The sequence below is a fragment of the Peromyscus eremicus genome, chromosome 4 (assembly GCF_949786415.1).
Source record: "Peromyscus eremicus chromosome 4, PerEre_H2_v1, whole genome shotgun sequence".
NCBI classification, from domain to species: domain Eukaryota; kingdom Metazoa; phylum Chordata; class Mammalia; order Rodentia; family Cricetidae; genus Peromyscus; species Peromyscus eremicus.
The window spans coordinates 146,666,849-146,682,377 of NC_081419.1; the positions used below are offsets into that span (position 1 = coordinate 146,666,849).

The 15,529-nt window shown below is 50.7% G+C and overlaps 1 protein-coding gene across 1 annotated transcript in view; it reads right to left on the minus strand.

Moving 5' to 3' along the window:
* Positions 1-15,529, minus strand: part of Bmp7 (bone morphogenetic protein 7) — a 75,448-nt gene that overhangs the window by 15,783 nt on the left and 44,136 nt on the right. The window contains exon 3 of the mRNA XM_059261993.1: positions 8,188-8,336. Within this exon, the coding sequence (XP_059117976.1) occupies positions 8,188-8,336 (149 nt within the window). The remainder of the gene's footprint in view (positions 1-8,187; positions 8,337-15,529) is intronic.

Here is a 15,529-nt window from a genome sequence, read left to right on the forward strand (position 1 = left end):
CTTGTGTCTCCCTAAGGCTGAGACAGGACGTTTTTCTCGCTGTGTGCCGAGAGCCTCCTTTGGGCTACAAGCAGGAAGGCGTGGGGCACCTGCCCACCAGCTAGGCAGTAGTGGACAGGGCCAGAGTGGGCTCTTCCTCCCTGAGACATGCTGGCCCCTTTGTGGCTGCTTTCTTGTTTTGTGTCTTGAGACAAGGGCTCCTGTAGCCCAAGCTAGTGTTAAGTTCATTATACAGCTGGGGCTGGCCTTGAACTTCCCGTCCTGCCACTCTACCTCCAGAGTGCTGGAATTCCGGGCGTGCACCACACAACCCCTTTACGAGGTGCTAGAGATCAAACCCAGGACTTCACACAGGGTAGGAAGTCTCTACCGAGCCCCAGCTCCAGCCCTGTTTATTTTATTCCTTTTAAAAGTAAGAAATAGTAAAAGTGACTTTTTAGGGGGTGAGGTGTGTGTGTGTGTGTGTGTGTGTGTGTGTGTGTGTTTAGCTGTTTTGTTTGCACATCTGCATGTTGGCATGTATATTGATGTCAACTGCAACAGTCGGTTGAGTCAGTGCTACCACCACACACACACACACACACACACACACACACACACACACACATAATACACACACACACATACACACCACACACACACCACATATACACATACACACACACACCACACACACACACACACACACACACCACACACACACATACACACACACACATAATACACACACATACACCACACACACACACATAATACACACACACACATACACACACCACATACACCACACCACACCACACACACCACACACACACCACACACACACCACACACACACCACACACACACACACACACACACACACACACACACACAGCACGCGCACACACACACGCGCACACACACACACACACATACACACACACACACACACACACACACGCGCGCACACACACACACACACACACACTGACTCTTCCCGTTCTCAGCAGGGGGCTGCTGCTCTCACAGGCCACGAACCATGTCTGGGACACTTATGTCAGAGGGAGCCCGAGGCCACTGGCATTGCACAAAACTAATCCCTCAGTTAGAGTTATCCCATCGGGTTACTATCCTGATCTACTAAGTGCGATGTGGGGCCTCCCTGGGGCTCTAAATCTTCTTGACCCATCACATGTCCTCTCCCAGTCTTCTGCACTGACTTATTTCAATTTACATGTCTTCCACATCCTTCCATGAAGCCCCATGTTTCCATTGTTAATCCTTTTCAATGCCGAGTAGTATTTCACAACACACACATCATAGTCCGTTTATCCAATAATCTGGTGAGGTCTTGGGTAGTGTCCAGGGTTGGTGACTGTGGACACAGTGAGAAGCAGCCACACACAGGTTTTCATGGGAACCTGGCTTCTCATTTCCTGCTGTGTAGAAGCCAGGTCCTGGTCTTCAGTTCCTCCAGCCCAACTCAACACTCCACCCAGTGGGAGGGCCAGGGGAGCTGCCAGCTAGGCCTGTCCAAAGGGCCCAGGCAGAGTAGCAAAGGTGTGGTCAGGAGAGTCTAGAGGACGGGGGAGATGCAGACCTCACGGCCCACCCCTGGTCTCTGGCTCCCTCCTCCCTGGAGGCCTGCAGACCATAATTTCTCCTGCCTCACTTGTTCTGGGGCTGGGTAGTGGGCTTCTTAGATGTGTCTCCTTCCCTAACAAGTCCGGTTTGAAAGTATGAATCACTTATCCTATCCACAGAGTCCCTTCTCCCTCCACGCTGGACCTGAGCTGGAGGCAGCCATCTTGCCAAATGTGCCGTGTTAGGGCCCAGGACAAAATGCCAGTGTGCTCAGGTGATGGGCCAAAAGGTGAAAGCCTTAATACTACAGATACTCTAGCTCAGGAATCAGCAAATTGCATCCTGCAATTGGCTGACTGCCTGCTTTAGCAAATAAAGTTTTATTAGAACACGGCCAGTGTACAGTTGCAAATGCAGCCTTTGGCTACCCTCACGCTAAGGAGCACTGGTGAGAGCAAACAATCCCCCTTCACACTGTAAACACCCAGCCTCTGGAAGGCTCTAGAAGGCATTTGCTGATATCTACTCTCACCTGTTTATTTCCAGACCGTAAAGGAAAACTGTGGCGGAAGCTGGGGAGCACTCGGTTGGTGGAGCGCTTGTCTAGCACGCACAGAGCCCTAGGTTTGATCACTGCTATGCATAAAACCAGGCCTGGAGGTCCGTGCCTGTAATTCCAGCACCTGGGAGATGGAGGAAGATGGATCGGAAGTTCAAGGTCACCCTTTAATACATAACAAGTTTGGGACCAGTCTGAGATACACAAGGTCCTAACTTTAAGAAAAAAAAAGCTATAAAAAGAAAAACCATTGGTACACCCCAAAGATAGACAGACGCCACTGTGTTTCCGCTGAGTGCCGGTGCGATGACCACCTTTCTTCATACAGACGTGAGTCCCTGCAGCAGATGGCTGAGACACAAACAATCCTTACCTGGCTAGCTGACTCAGGATGGCCTAGTTCACTTTGCGCCATTCACTAAAGAAAGAGTAGGCAGATGCCAGGAGAAAGACCAAGTCCAGAAAGGACGGGGTATAAAGGAGGTAATGTTAGCATGTCCATGGAGACCATGAAGGAATGAAGATTCTGAGAGGCTGGATGGGCTACGGAAACCACCCAACAGCGACCTAAGGAGCAGCAATGGTACCCCAGGGACCACTGGACTGCCCTTCCAGGAGCTACAGGAGAACCAGAGCCTGGAATGCCACCAACTCAATCAAAGCCACAGGAGCCTGGGCAGTCCTCCTCTCCTTCCGCCTATTCCACCCCACCCCCACCCCCACGCCCAGCACCAGCCTAGTGGCTGGCCCAGGGATGGGGAAGGTAGGCCATGGGGGTTGGACAGGGGGACCCAACACCTCTCCTGTGGTCTCTTCTGTATGAAAAGCAGAGTCACCAGCCTTCACCCCCACAGCATCCCTCCCCAGTGCTGTCTGCCTGTCTTCTGGGAGGCTCGGTATCCAGAGGGTGCTGACTTCCATCCCACACCACACACTCGCCCCCAGAATCCTGTGCTGCTTTGGTGACTAGCAGGGGCCTGCAGCTGGAAGACCAAGGGACAGAGGCAGACTCTGAACACTGCCTGGGTGGTCTGGGAAGGGCACCTCTGACCTGGGACCTCTCTCAGGGCCAGATGGAGGAAGTGAGCAGTGAGCATGCCTGAGGACTCTGCAATTTGCCATCCTGTAGGATCTGACGTCAGGAGACACCATCAGGCTTCCAGAAAGAACACCACTTTAGGATGGAAGCAGATGTCCCTGAGCTGGGAAACTGAGGCCTGACGGGCAACCAGCTCCAAATTCTGGCTACCACCAGGCACGTCTCCTCCAGCCAGGTGGCGTGGCCTCGAGGCTTGGTGGTCTTGACGAACTGTTGAGAGTCAGGGTGAGGATTGCTACCCTGCCTCCTTCTGCCCTGGTGCCACCCTGAGCCTGGCCTCAGCAGGAGCTGTCCAAAACATCGAGGTAACCTGAATTAGTTCAGGTCCCCAGGCTGGGCATGGGGGACTCTGCTGCCAGTTAAAGGCCCAGCACACAGTAGTTGCTAGTTACACTGACTCCCCAGTGGGCCCCATGAGCCTTTCACCCACGTGGTAGCAAGAGTGGAGTCTGTCCGTTATCCACCTCTCTAAATAAGCAGAGTGTCCCCAACATGGGGTGTGAGAGGCTCATAGGGCTGTTGTTACCTACCCAGGTGCCAAGATGCCCAAGAACACAGCTATGAGACACCCTCAGGGACTTGCCATGGGTGAGTATGGACGGGGCCTGTGTGCTCAGGTGACTCTAAAGGACCTCTCTCACTGGAGACCACCAGATGGGGAAGACTTAGCCTTGGGCTAAGAAGTGCCCATCACCCTGCCCTCCTTGGAGGTCCTCACCCACACAGCCAGTAGCCTCGTGCATATCTGTCTGGATGGTCTGTGGGCAGTCCTTCCTGCCCAGGGGACCAATGAAAGGCCTTCCTGGACAGTGGGCAGCACGCCTTCCCTTCTGTGCCTTACCCAGGAGGCAGGTCCAGCCTGAGCCAAGAGACCCTCCTGCCTGGCCGCCGCTACTTCACGCACTGTGTAAGCACACTGAGCTACTACAGATACCCTGGGAGCAGGAACGGCTATTGGCCGTCTTCCAGAAGAGGGTTGTTCTTTGATAACTTGCCCTAGTCACCAAACTAGGGAACAGCAGGGCTGGCATTCCAGCGGGGGCCACCTGGCTCTTGAGACCGAGTTCTATGCACCAGACTGCCCTACCTCAAAGCCTGCTGAGACCTGTCACGGTTCTGGGAAAGGAGCGGAGAGAAGGAGGCCTGGCCGATGAGCACAAGCCACCTAAGGGGAAAATCAAACTTAGCCACACGAGTCAGTAGGACTGTCAGGACACAGACACTCAGGACCCACTGAATCAAGCTGGAAGTCCCAACAGGTGTCCCCCAAATCCAAAGAAACAGCCATTCTGAAGAGGGAAATCAAGTTCGTCTTGACCTCTATACTTCATTTTTCTCTTGTCTTCCATATGTCCTACCAGGTCTTTTAAGAGCGGAATTATTCTGTTGCAAAAGAAACACTCTGGATTCTTCTGTGCGAAACCCTCACCTTGAGATTAACCAGGGACACTTGGCAAAATGGTCTCCAGTAAGTCCTCAAGAGAAGCCTGCTTGGTTTATTCAGCTGGCATTCCTCATACTTAACAGACCGTGAACCCTTCCCTTTGAGGGGCACCTGTGGCTCTTCAGGGAGCACGGGCTGAGAAAAGCTGGTGCAGGGCCAACGCCATAAACTTCCCCAGAAGTGATTGTCCTCAAAAGAGCCAACACACCCAGCTCGGCAGGTTATCAGGTGTCTGCCACAGCTATTCAACTCTGTGACTGAAACTCAAAAGCTGCTGTGGACCACAGGAACAGAGGGGCGTGACTGGTGCCACCAGACACACTTGTGGACAATGAAGTGACTACCATAGCATTTCTTGTGCCAACAGAGGTTTCTTCTGGTTTGCTGGAAACTATTTAAAAATGTGAAAATTCAGGCTGAGAAGATGGCTCCATGGGTAAAGTGCTCACCAGGCAACCACAGGATGTGACTGGATCCCCAGGATCCATGTAAAAAGACTAGCATGGCTGCATGCATGGGTAATCCCAGCACTGGGGCTCGGGAGAAAGGAGACAGGTGGATCCCTAGAGTTCACTGGGCAGCCTGTCTAGCCAATCAGTGGAGAGTGATAGAGGAAGAGAGCTGATCTAGACCTCTGACCTCCACACACACATGTGCATATGTATCCATGCATACCCACACCTATGCACATATACACATTCACATACACAGAAGAAGAAAAAAAAGCTCAAAAGTGACAACAACAAGCTTCAAGCTGAAAGTGGTCACCAGCCCCTGATGTAGAAGGTGAGACTCCAGAACTTTCTAGAGGCCCTCGTAAGTCTCAGGGGCAGGGAAAGCTGATAGGGAGTGGGAGAGAGGGGATCAGGGAACAGTCCAGAAAGCAGAGAGTGGCCCCCAAACACTGTGGTCTCCTCACAGCCTTGAACTTAGGCAAGCATTCTGAATCTCAGACGAAAGAATGTTCTAGAAGGTGTGGGAAGATCAGGATTGTCCCAGTTCTCTGCATCAGTCTGCAGAAAAAGAAAAGCGATGCCTAAGCCAGACTGTCCTTCAGTCATCCTCAAGATTCTAGCTAGGGCCTCCAATCCCAGACTAAAGCCATGGCCTCTGACGAGAGGGGAAGAAGCAAAGCCCAGACCCACACAGGAGAAAGTGATCATGTCCACTCCTGTCTGGGACCACAAGGGCAAAGAAAACCAAACTAAGCTGCAAAGAGTCAGAACCAAACAGAACACGATCATCAGAGCCATGGGCAGAGGGTGAGAGGAGGCAGCAAGCCTGGGGAGGTGGCTCGTCAGGGAAGGGCTTGCCTCGAAAGCATGAGGACCTGACTTTGATCTCCCTGAACCCGCATAAAGAAAAAGCCAGAGGATGAGAAGGCAAGATGGCCCAGTGGGTAAGGGTGCTTGCCACCAAGCCTGGCCACCTGGGTTTGATCCCTGCAACCCACACGGCAAGAGAGGACTGACTTCTTCCAGTTGTCCTCTGATGTACACACACACACACACACACACACACACACACACACACACACTCGAGAACACACCACCATACACACAACACAAAGGAGAAAGCAAAGACTGCAGACAGCACCTGTGGGAAACGCCACGTCTCTCTCCGGAGAAGAGAAGCTTTACTAAGCACGAGGTGCCGCCGTCCTGTGGGTCGTTAGTGAGGAAGGGCAGGAGTGAGAGCCAAACTGTTGAGGGAGGGGCATTGAGAGTAAATACCCCTCCCACTTCCTGCTTGCTGCTTTGTGTTTTCTGTTTGAAGATGTGCGCTCTCTGCTTCTGTTCCTGTCTCCGTGTCTACTACCTGCCATCATGCGTCCTCACCATCATGGACTCTAACCCTCAGGAATTCTAAGCCAAAAAACCCTTTTGTCTACAAGTCACCTTGGTCATGGTGTTTCATCACAGGAACAGGAAAGTAACTAAGGCACACACCTTCATGTTGTGGGGTCATCTTTTTGTACACTGTGAAGATGCGTCTTGGCTAAGGTGCCTTCTGATTGGTTTAATAAAAAGCTGAACAGCCAATAGCTAGGCAGAAAAGAGGTTAGGCAGGACTTTTGGGAGAGAGAGAAACTCAGGGGTGGGAATCTAGGCATGAGTGAGATGCCAAGGAGACAAGGAAGGAGTCAGACATACAGAATGGAAGAGAGGTAAAAAAGTCACATGGAAGAACATAGGTTGATAAAAACAGGTTAATTTAAGTTATAAGAGCCTAGTTGGGAACAAGCCTAAGCTAAAGGCCAAGCTTTCATAATTAATAAATAATTCTCCATGTCATTATTGGGAGCTGGCGGTCCCAAAGAAAATCAGAAAGTCTGGCTACACCATCATTTGTATAAGAAGCAAAACAGAAATTAGAATCTATATCTAAGCTCTTAAGCACCCAGACATCATCCCTGTAAAGGTACCCATGAGGGCTAAGCAGGAGTTATCTCTGGAAAGTGGAACTCAGAATCTGGGGGAAGGAAATTGGGGGAAACTATTTACTGTGACACATTTCCCATCATGCTGACTATGGAGGAATGATAACTTCCTATTCCAAAACGAATGAAAAACAATGTGTTTTCCTTTCTCCCTTAAAATTGGTAAAAAGGTGTCAGGGCAGTGGTGGTGCATGCTTTTAATCCAGGACAGCCAAGGCTACACAAAGAAACCCTGTCTCAAAAAACAAACAAATAAACAAAAACAATAATACTAATAAGAACTGGTGGAAAGGGAGCTGGAAAGATGGCTCATGATTAAGAGCACTTCCCGCTCTTGCACAAGACCCAAATTCAGTTCTCAGCACCCATATCATTCACCTCTAAACCACCTGTAACTCCAATCCCAGGGGATCTGATGCCCTCTTCTGGTCTCTGAGGTCACCTTCACGCATGTGCTCATCCCCACACACAGACACACATGACAGGGAGTGAGACATGCCAGGAAGGACCAGCTAACAATGGCTTCTCCAGGAACTTGCAACTCAGACCACCAACGTGACTTTAGCGCTTCAATATCATCCCACAGAGAACATCTGGCAATGTTTGAAGACATTTGGGGATGGTACTACCAGAACCCAATGCTTAGAAGATCGGGGGTGCCAGCAACCATGCTCCACTGCCCAGGGTGCCAGGAGTGCCAAGGGCTTGTAACAAGCTGAAAAACCTGTCTGGTGTGCTCTGCTGCGCTGCGTGTGTTATGCCAGCTCAGGGCTCTAGCCTTGTGCAGTTCTCACGCAGCAGTCTGTGTTGACTCAAGAGCCTACATGTGTAACATGACTGCAAACCCAGCTGAGGCAGGACAACTGTGAGCAGTGAGGCCATCTCTAGCCCAGCTCGCCCATCTCCCGATCTTCTCATGTGATACGAGAAGATACACTGGGTTCAGAAAAGAAGCTAGTCTTGAAAGCCTGGTTGAGATGGGGGTGGAGCATCAGAGGACATTGAAAACAAGTTTGTGGGCTGCTGCTGAACCTCCGTGAGGTTCCCCTGGGACTAGAGGTGTTGGTGTCTGGGACTCACCATCCAGGGTCTCCACGGAGAGCTGCAGGCCCAGGTTGTGCCGTGGGTTGACCACCCAGTGGTTGCTGGTGGCTGTGATGTCAAACACCAGCCAGCCCTCCTCAGAAGCCCAGAGGGTACGGCTGTCCAGCAAGAAGAGGTCCGACTCCCTGGAAAGAGGAGAGAGACACAGCTTGAAGTCAGGCAGGTCACAGTTCAGCCACCCTGACAGCCAGCAGCTTACCAGCTAGGGGAAGCCCTGTGTAACAGGGCAAGCGGGGCAAGGCCCCAGTCCCCTACACACAGCCTTGTCAGCAAAGGAGGACCTGGGCACAACGGCCACTTAGCAGCTCTGATGGGGAAAGAAGGTATAGAAGAAACATAGAAATAGGGAGCTGGCACAGGCCATCTCACTCTACCAGATGCCAGGGGACCCTAGCAAGACACAGGAGAGGCAGGCACTATACAGCCTGCAAGTTGCTGGGGCAGAAGGCAATGCCAAGGAGGTCATTCACCATGTGTCTGGCACCACACCAAGAGCTCCATGCAGGGTAAAGCCCTAATTCACCCTATGAGAGGTGGAAGATGGCTGGCCAGCTGGCTGAGAGTTGGAGCAGTGGATGGATTTATGGATAGAAGATGGACGGGTAGATACATAGATGGATAGGCTAAGTGAGTAGGTAAATAGATAGAGGAAAGATGGGTGGGTTGGGAGGTAAGTAGGTGGGTAGATGAGAGATGGATAGGGTGATAGATAGATGATGGGTGAGTGGGTGACTGGGTGAGCAGATGGGTGGGTGAGTGGGTGGATAGATGAATGCACGCATAGGTAAGTGGATGTGTACATGAACAGTTAGATAGATGGATGAATGGATATAGACGAATTGATAGAGATAGATGACGGACAGATAACATATGGATGGATGGGTGACAGATGGATGAAGGAGAGAGGTAGATGGAAGGATGGGTGGACAGAGAGAGGATGGATGAGATCAACGGATGGATTGATGGATAGGGGTGGATGGATGTGTAGGTATGTGGAGGATGATGGGTGGGTAGATGAATACCATCCCACCCTTTCATTTATAACAGCTTTTGTGGATTTTGTGAGCAGATCTTGTGAAACTGAGCTATCAAGACTCAGTTTCAACATTCTGAGCCCTTCAGTGGTCAACTAAAATACTAGAGCTCCTATGCTATGCTGGGCACTGGGGGTACAGTAGTACTCCTCTCCAACCTGGACCCTTCCCCGGGCCCCTGACAGCTGCCACCAGCCCTGGAGTTACTGTCTTTCCTGGGAACAAGGTATGTTTTTGTGGCTCACACAGACATCAGTACGGCAACTGTTGGTTGAGCACAAATCGCTCCCCAGGCTCTGGGGCAGAAAGCTCAATCAGTATTGTCACTAGGTCCTCGAAACAACCGTGTGAACTGGAAAATCCCGTCCACACTGCTGGGCAGACATTACGATGCAGAAGGCAGGTCTGGATGTGTTTTACTTAACTCTCCAAGTCTTTGACAAATCAGACCTGTTGCTGTATGTTTCACTAAGCCAGCAGCCAGAGCCAACACCAAACGCCAGTCTAGAAAGAGTCTCCAGTTGGTCCCAGACCCCTCCTCCTACTAAACTACTGCTGGCCACCCCCAGTCATCAGTCCAGTATATCTCAGAGGTCTCCAAGTTTTCTCTCCCTGCTGAGAGCCATAATGCATTATACACACCAGGCCCATCAACACACAAAAGTCAGGGAGCAAAGCTGTAAACAGACCTTAGCACCTAGATCCGTAGCCAGGGTTTTCAATGTCTCTTCCCTCAGAACCCATTAGCATTTCTCTGGGAGTTCAACAGTCACCCAGAAACCAAACATGGACGCAAACAGACTCAGAGAGCTAGTGCCAGGGTAAGTATGAGGGGACCAGTAGTCACAAGGATCAAAGTCATGAAAGGAATGCTCTGAGCCATTTCTCCCTCTTCTCTCCCTCCAGCCAAAAGTCTAGGCACAGAGAACCTAGGCGGCTTAGGCAAGTCACATGCACAGGCTTGGGAATGGTGGTCACTCCAGACATGGACAACATCACGGGGACCATAGGTGGAGGTGGGGGTGGGAGTGGTTTCCCTACTCCTGATTTAGAAAACATTGAACTACATCATTACTTCAGCCAGGACACCACGCCCCTTCCCAAGCTAATCCACAGTCTGACAACATTAAGAGGCGGGAGCTTTCTGAGGCGGCCAGGCAATGAGGGCGCTGTCCTCGTGAATGGACTAGCTCTTGCGAGAAGTATAGAGGGAGAGTGTTGGAGCCCTTTGGACTTTCTCCCTTTCCCTGTGTGAGGGCAGAGTGACATGGTGCCATCTTGAAATAGTCACATTTGTGGGACACAGATCCCACCAGTGCCTTGACCTCCAGCCTCCAGAACTGTGACATGAATTTCTGTTCTTGTAAGTTTCCCAGTCTCGGGCAATTTGTTACAGCAGCAAAAACAGACTAAGATGCTTCAAGTTCTAATCTAAAACCAGTAAATTAGCCACTGGGTAGGAGCCTATGTTGCCCCTTGGGGGCCAGGCCAAAGTTCCTCCAGACCTGCAGAAGTCTGTCCTTTTGATTACTTATTACAGAGGCAAGGAAGCCTTATTAGAGCCACACAGGGTTTGAAAGACCCTAAGTTTGGCTTGGATGTCCAAGTTGACAATAATAATGACCTAGTCTTCAGGACCCACTTACTTCTACCCTGATGTCCCTTTAGAGGTGACTCCAAAACTTGTTAAGAGAATCTCTTCCGTGGCTTTCAAAGCCACACATAGGGAAATCTGGCTGGCTTCATCTCCAATTTGCCTGATGGCTTCCCTAACTCTGGAGAACTCTCCAGAATGCCAATGAAGCAGCTCGCTAGCCTGACAGTCAGCAGATGGAAGCAAAAAGATGTCACTCCAAGACAACTCGGGACATCTGCTCCAAGCACGAGATGAGGAACTCGGGTGGTGACGCTGCCAGGAGATCCGACGTGCGGGAAGATGGGAGCAGATGCTGGACCAGGGGACACAGCAAGCCTTCCCAGGGGCTACCCTGCCCATGGATGCTAAGACTTCGTTCATTAAAGGCCAGGACACTGAGGCCAGATGTGTCAGGCCAGAAGTGACTCATCCCCGGATCACCATGAAGGCAGCCACTCCCCACACCCATCAGAGTTTACAGTTTATCTCAGGCATGCAAGGAAGAGCCACACCTCATCTGCGGGGTCAGGAGTGGGATGAAGATGTAGAGACACCTCACCAGAACAGAGTCGGGACCACGGGACAGCAGGGACACACTCACCAGCGTGCTCCCAACTGAGTGTGACACTGGATTCCTGGTCCCTCTTGTAGCATTGCAAAGGAACACTGGTCACGATAGAGAGAGTGGGGAATGGGCCTCTGGGACATTCTCATCTACCTAGAAGACACCAGTGGCTGCCCAGCCCAGCTGAGCACAGAGGTGGGGAAGGCGCAGGAGCTGGGGCCCCAAGGAACAGATGCACGCACATTCGTTTACCTTCTCCACTCCTGGAGCCTGGGTGCTTTCCAAGACGGCACTTTGAACTTCCCCCAGCCCTCAGTCATGTTAAGATGTCACTCCCGAGTTGGGCATGGTGCCACACGCCCACAATCCCAGCACTGGGGAGGCTGACTCAGGACTGCTGTGAGCCTGATCTCTGCAATGAGTTCCAGGCAGTAGATGTCACACATGTGGGCATGGGGACATGTTGTCACTGTCTCGGGGCAAGCCTTGTACATGGTGGAACTGGGCTGTGGCACAGGAAATCTAACTCAAGAACCTCTATCTCTAAGCCTTGTCTCCCTCTCCCGACCCCCAGGTCACATCTCAGCAGGGAGGGAAGGAGGTCCAGGACCTGTTAGGTCCTGTGTGGTGCCTGTACTGTGTGGGAGAGGTGCAGCACCAGTTCATCCTGAGCCTTGGCGTCCTCATAGGGAAAATGAGGGCAGTGTCGTCTTGGTTGGCAATTGGGAAGAGCCAAGTGAAGACAGGGTACACAATTTCAATGTTCCTAAGGTACACACTGTACTCGTTATGGCAGGATTGGTAAATTCTCTGGGAAGTCCTAGGGTGAGACTACTCCGAGGCCCCAGAAGAATCTCCAACAGAAAGGCCTCCACCCACGCAAAGACTCTCAACTGTGGACTTTACACACGTGCAAAGGCACTCACAGTTGTGCAAGACTATCTAAATACGACCACCATCATCTCCTCTTGTCTGCATCCAGGACCCATTCCCTCACACAGCAAAGGTGTGACCTGCTGTACCAACAGGTCCCTGTGGGAGCAAGGTCCAGTCTGGGCCAAAACTTGAGAATCTGAGTGGCCTCTTGATTTGCCTCCTGGGAATCAAGTCACTCAGTCAGCAAGCCTGATTGCACTGCGTGTGTGTGTGTGTGTGTGTGTGTGTGTGTGTGTGTGTGTGTGTGGTGAGGTGGGGGTTGTCCTGTGCTGGACAGTTTCATGACACCTTGACACAAGCTAAAGTCATCTGAGGAGGGAACTTCATTTAAGAAAATGCCTCCATAAGATCAGGCTGTAGGCAAGTCTGCAGGGTTGGTGGTCTTGAGTTCTACAAGAAAGCAGGCTGAGCAAACCATGAGGGGCAAGCCAGTAAGCAGCTCCCCTCCATGCCTCTGCCTCAGCTCCTGCCTCCAGGATGCTGCCCTGTGTGAGTTCTTTTCCTGACTCCTTTCAATGATGAAGCTGTAGCAGGCTTCCTTGGACTGCCAGCCCCCAGATCAGACTTATTATTAATTATGAATGATAGGCCTTAGCTTAGGCTTGTTTCTAGCTTGCTTTTTGAAACTTCAACTAACCCATTTCTATTAATCTAGGTGCTGCCCCAAGGTTTGTTTACCTCATCTACATACTGTACTGTCCATCCTGCTTTCCTGCTCCCTTTGTGTCTGGCTGCTGGTCCCTGGCTAGCTGGCACCCACTTTTCTCTCTGCCCTCCAGCCCCCGCCTATCCCTCCTCTCCTAGCTACTGGCCATTCAGCTTTTTATTAGACCAATCAGGTGCCTTAGGCAAGCAAAGTGAAACAGCAACACATCTTTACATAGTTAAACAAATGCAACATAAACAAATGCAAAACATCTTTACATAGTTAAACAATTATTCTATTCCACAACAAACAGTGATATGGAAGTGTAAGCCAAATAAATCTATTCCTCTTCAACTTGCTTTTGGTCATGGTGTTTCATCACAGCAATAGCAACCCCGACAAAAACACTCTCTGAGAAGGGAGAAAGAGACTATTCAGCTGAAGGGTCTGCAAAGAAAGTGGATTAAGTACTTTTCTGTTGCTATGATGAACATCACAACCAAAAACAACCTAAGCAAAAAATAATTGATTTTAGCTATGGCTCCAGAAGGTAGAGTCAATCAATCCACCATGTCAGAGAAGACATGGTGTCAATCAAAAAACGCACAGCAGCAAGAGCAAGAAGCTGGCAGATGACAGTTCAACCACAAACAGGAAGTAGAGCTAGAGAACAGGAAGTGGGGTGAGGCCACCCCCAGTGATGTACTTCCTCAGCATGGCTGCACCTCCTAAAATTCCATTCCCTCCCCAGACAGCATCACCAGCTGGGGACCACGTCTTCAAATCTGAGAGTCTACAACAGACATCCCATGTTCAAACTACCACAGTGAGGAAGGAAGAGACGGAGCCATCCCTAGGAGAGGTGCCAGCTTGGGCATTCCAGCTCCCATCTTCATCGGTAACCTCAGAGGGCCCCGGAGCAGAAGAACCGCCTGGCTGAGCACGTCCCAATTCCCAAGCAGTAGAATGGCTCTCCTTTTAAGCCACTTACAGAGGATGGTCAGTTCCAGAGAAAGATAACCCAGACAACACTCATCATTCCCATTACAGAAAAACTGAAAACTGTCTCCCAAGGAGACTGATTAAAACACCACAGGATGTCCAAGGCAAGCGGGTGCTCCATGCTGCTCAAAGAACCACACAGACCTACCTGGTGGCAAGGGAAAACAGGCACTGACCAAAAGGAGTGTACACAGACTGTGTGACGTGTAAACATCTGGGGAGAAAACCTGACGGAAAAAGAATAAGACTAAACCTCAAGTATGCACCGGAGAAATTAAAGAATAAAGCACCTCCGTAAGAGTTAGCGGTTTTCACAAAATCAACAGTAGGGCTGGAGATGGCTCAGACATCAAAGGCTCGACCAAAATCAAGAGTAATTCCTTCTTACTCAAGCTGGTCAAGACGGTGGAAGGTAGGTTCCACGCTCACACAGCAAAGCTAGCATGTCACTGCCTCAGAGGACAAATGTAGCCGATTTTGATAGACTGGTCTCCAAAGATGGCCAAACAGCCAGTGGACACACACAAAAGAGAGGTCCAGTTGCATTAGCAAATGTGAAAGACATAAACAACAGGCAGGTAGTTCAGTCATCAATGCGCTCGCAGTGAAAGTGTGAGGACCTGAGTTCAAATCCCCAGTACCTATCTAACACACTGGGTGTGGCGGTGCGTGGGAGGCGGACAGGAGGACCCTGGGCTTTGGTTAGCAGACAACCTAGCTAAATTGGTGAGCCCCAGGTTCAGTGAGAAATGCTGCCTCAAATAATAAGGTGGACTGCCTTCCTGAAGATGCTATCTGACTTCAAACTCTGTCCTCCAAACACATGTGCACACGTACTCCGTCACTCTCACACACAAATCCAGCTAGGGGTGGGACTTTGTGCCCTGCCTCTCCTCTCCATACTGTAATTTTTTTTCTGGCTCGTGCTTGAACAGATCTTGTGCGCACTGTCACACCTGCTGTGAATCAGATGTGCTACTGCCCTGCTGTGCCCAGAAACCAATGTTTCTTTGTAGTCGTCCACCACCTCTGGCTCTTACACTCTGCAATGAATGAACCCTGAGTCGTGTGTGTGTGTGTGTGTGTGTGTGTGATAGAGATGTCCCATCCCGTTGTCTCTTACTCTCTAAATCATAGCCAGTTGTGGGTCTCTGTGTAAATCACCATCTACTGCAAAAAGACGCTTCTCTGATGAGAGTTGAGAGATGCACTAAGCTACACTCTATCTTTTTTAAATGAAAAAAGCTCAAGGGTGAGGGTGTGCAATACACAGGACAGTGGCCCCTGCAGTATACCTTCCTAAAGTTTGTAGCCCTCCCTCACTCACACAGGAAGTCTGCTTGTGTATACTCTAGTCTAGAGGGTGGAAGGGGAGCATTCCAAATCTCAATTCTGAAAACACACATGGCTCTCAAGACCCTGACTGTCAGGGCTGGAGAGATGGCTCAGCGGGTTAAGGGCACTGGCTGCTCTTGAGGAGGACCAGGGTTCAACTCCCT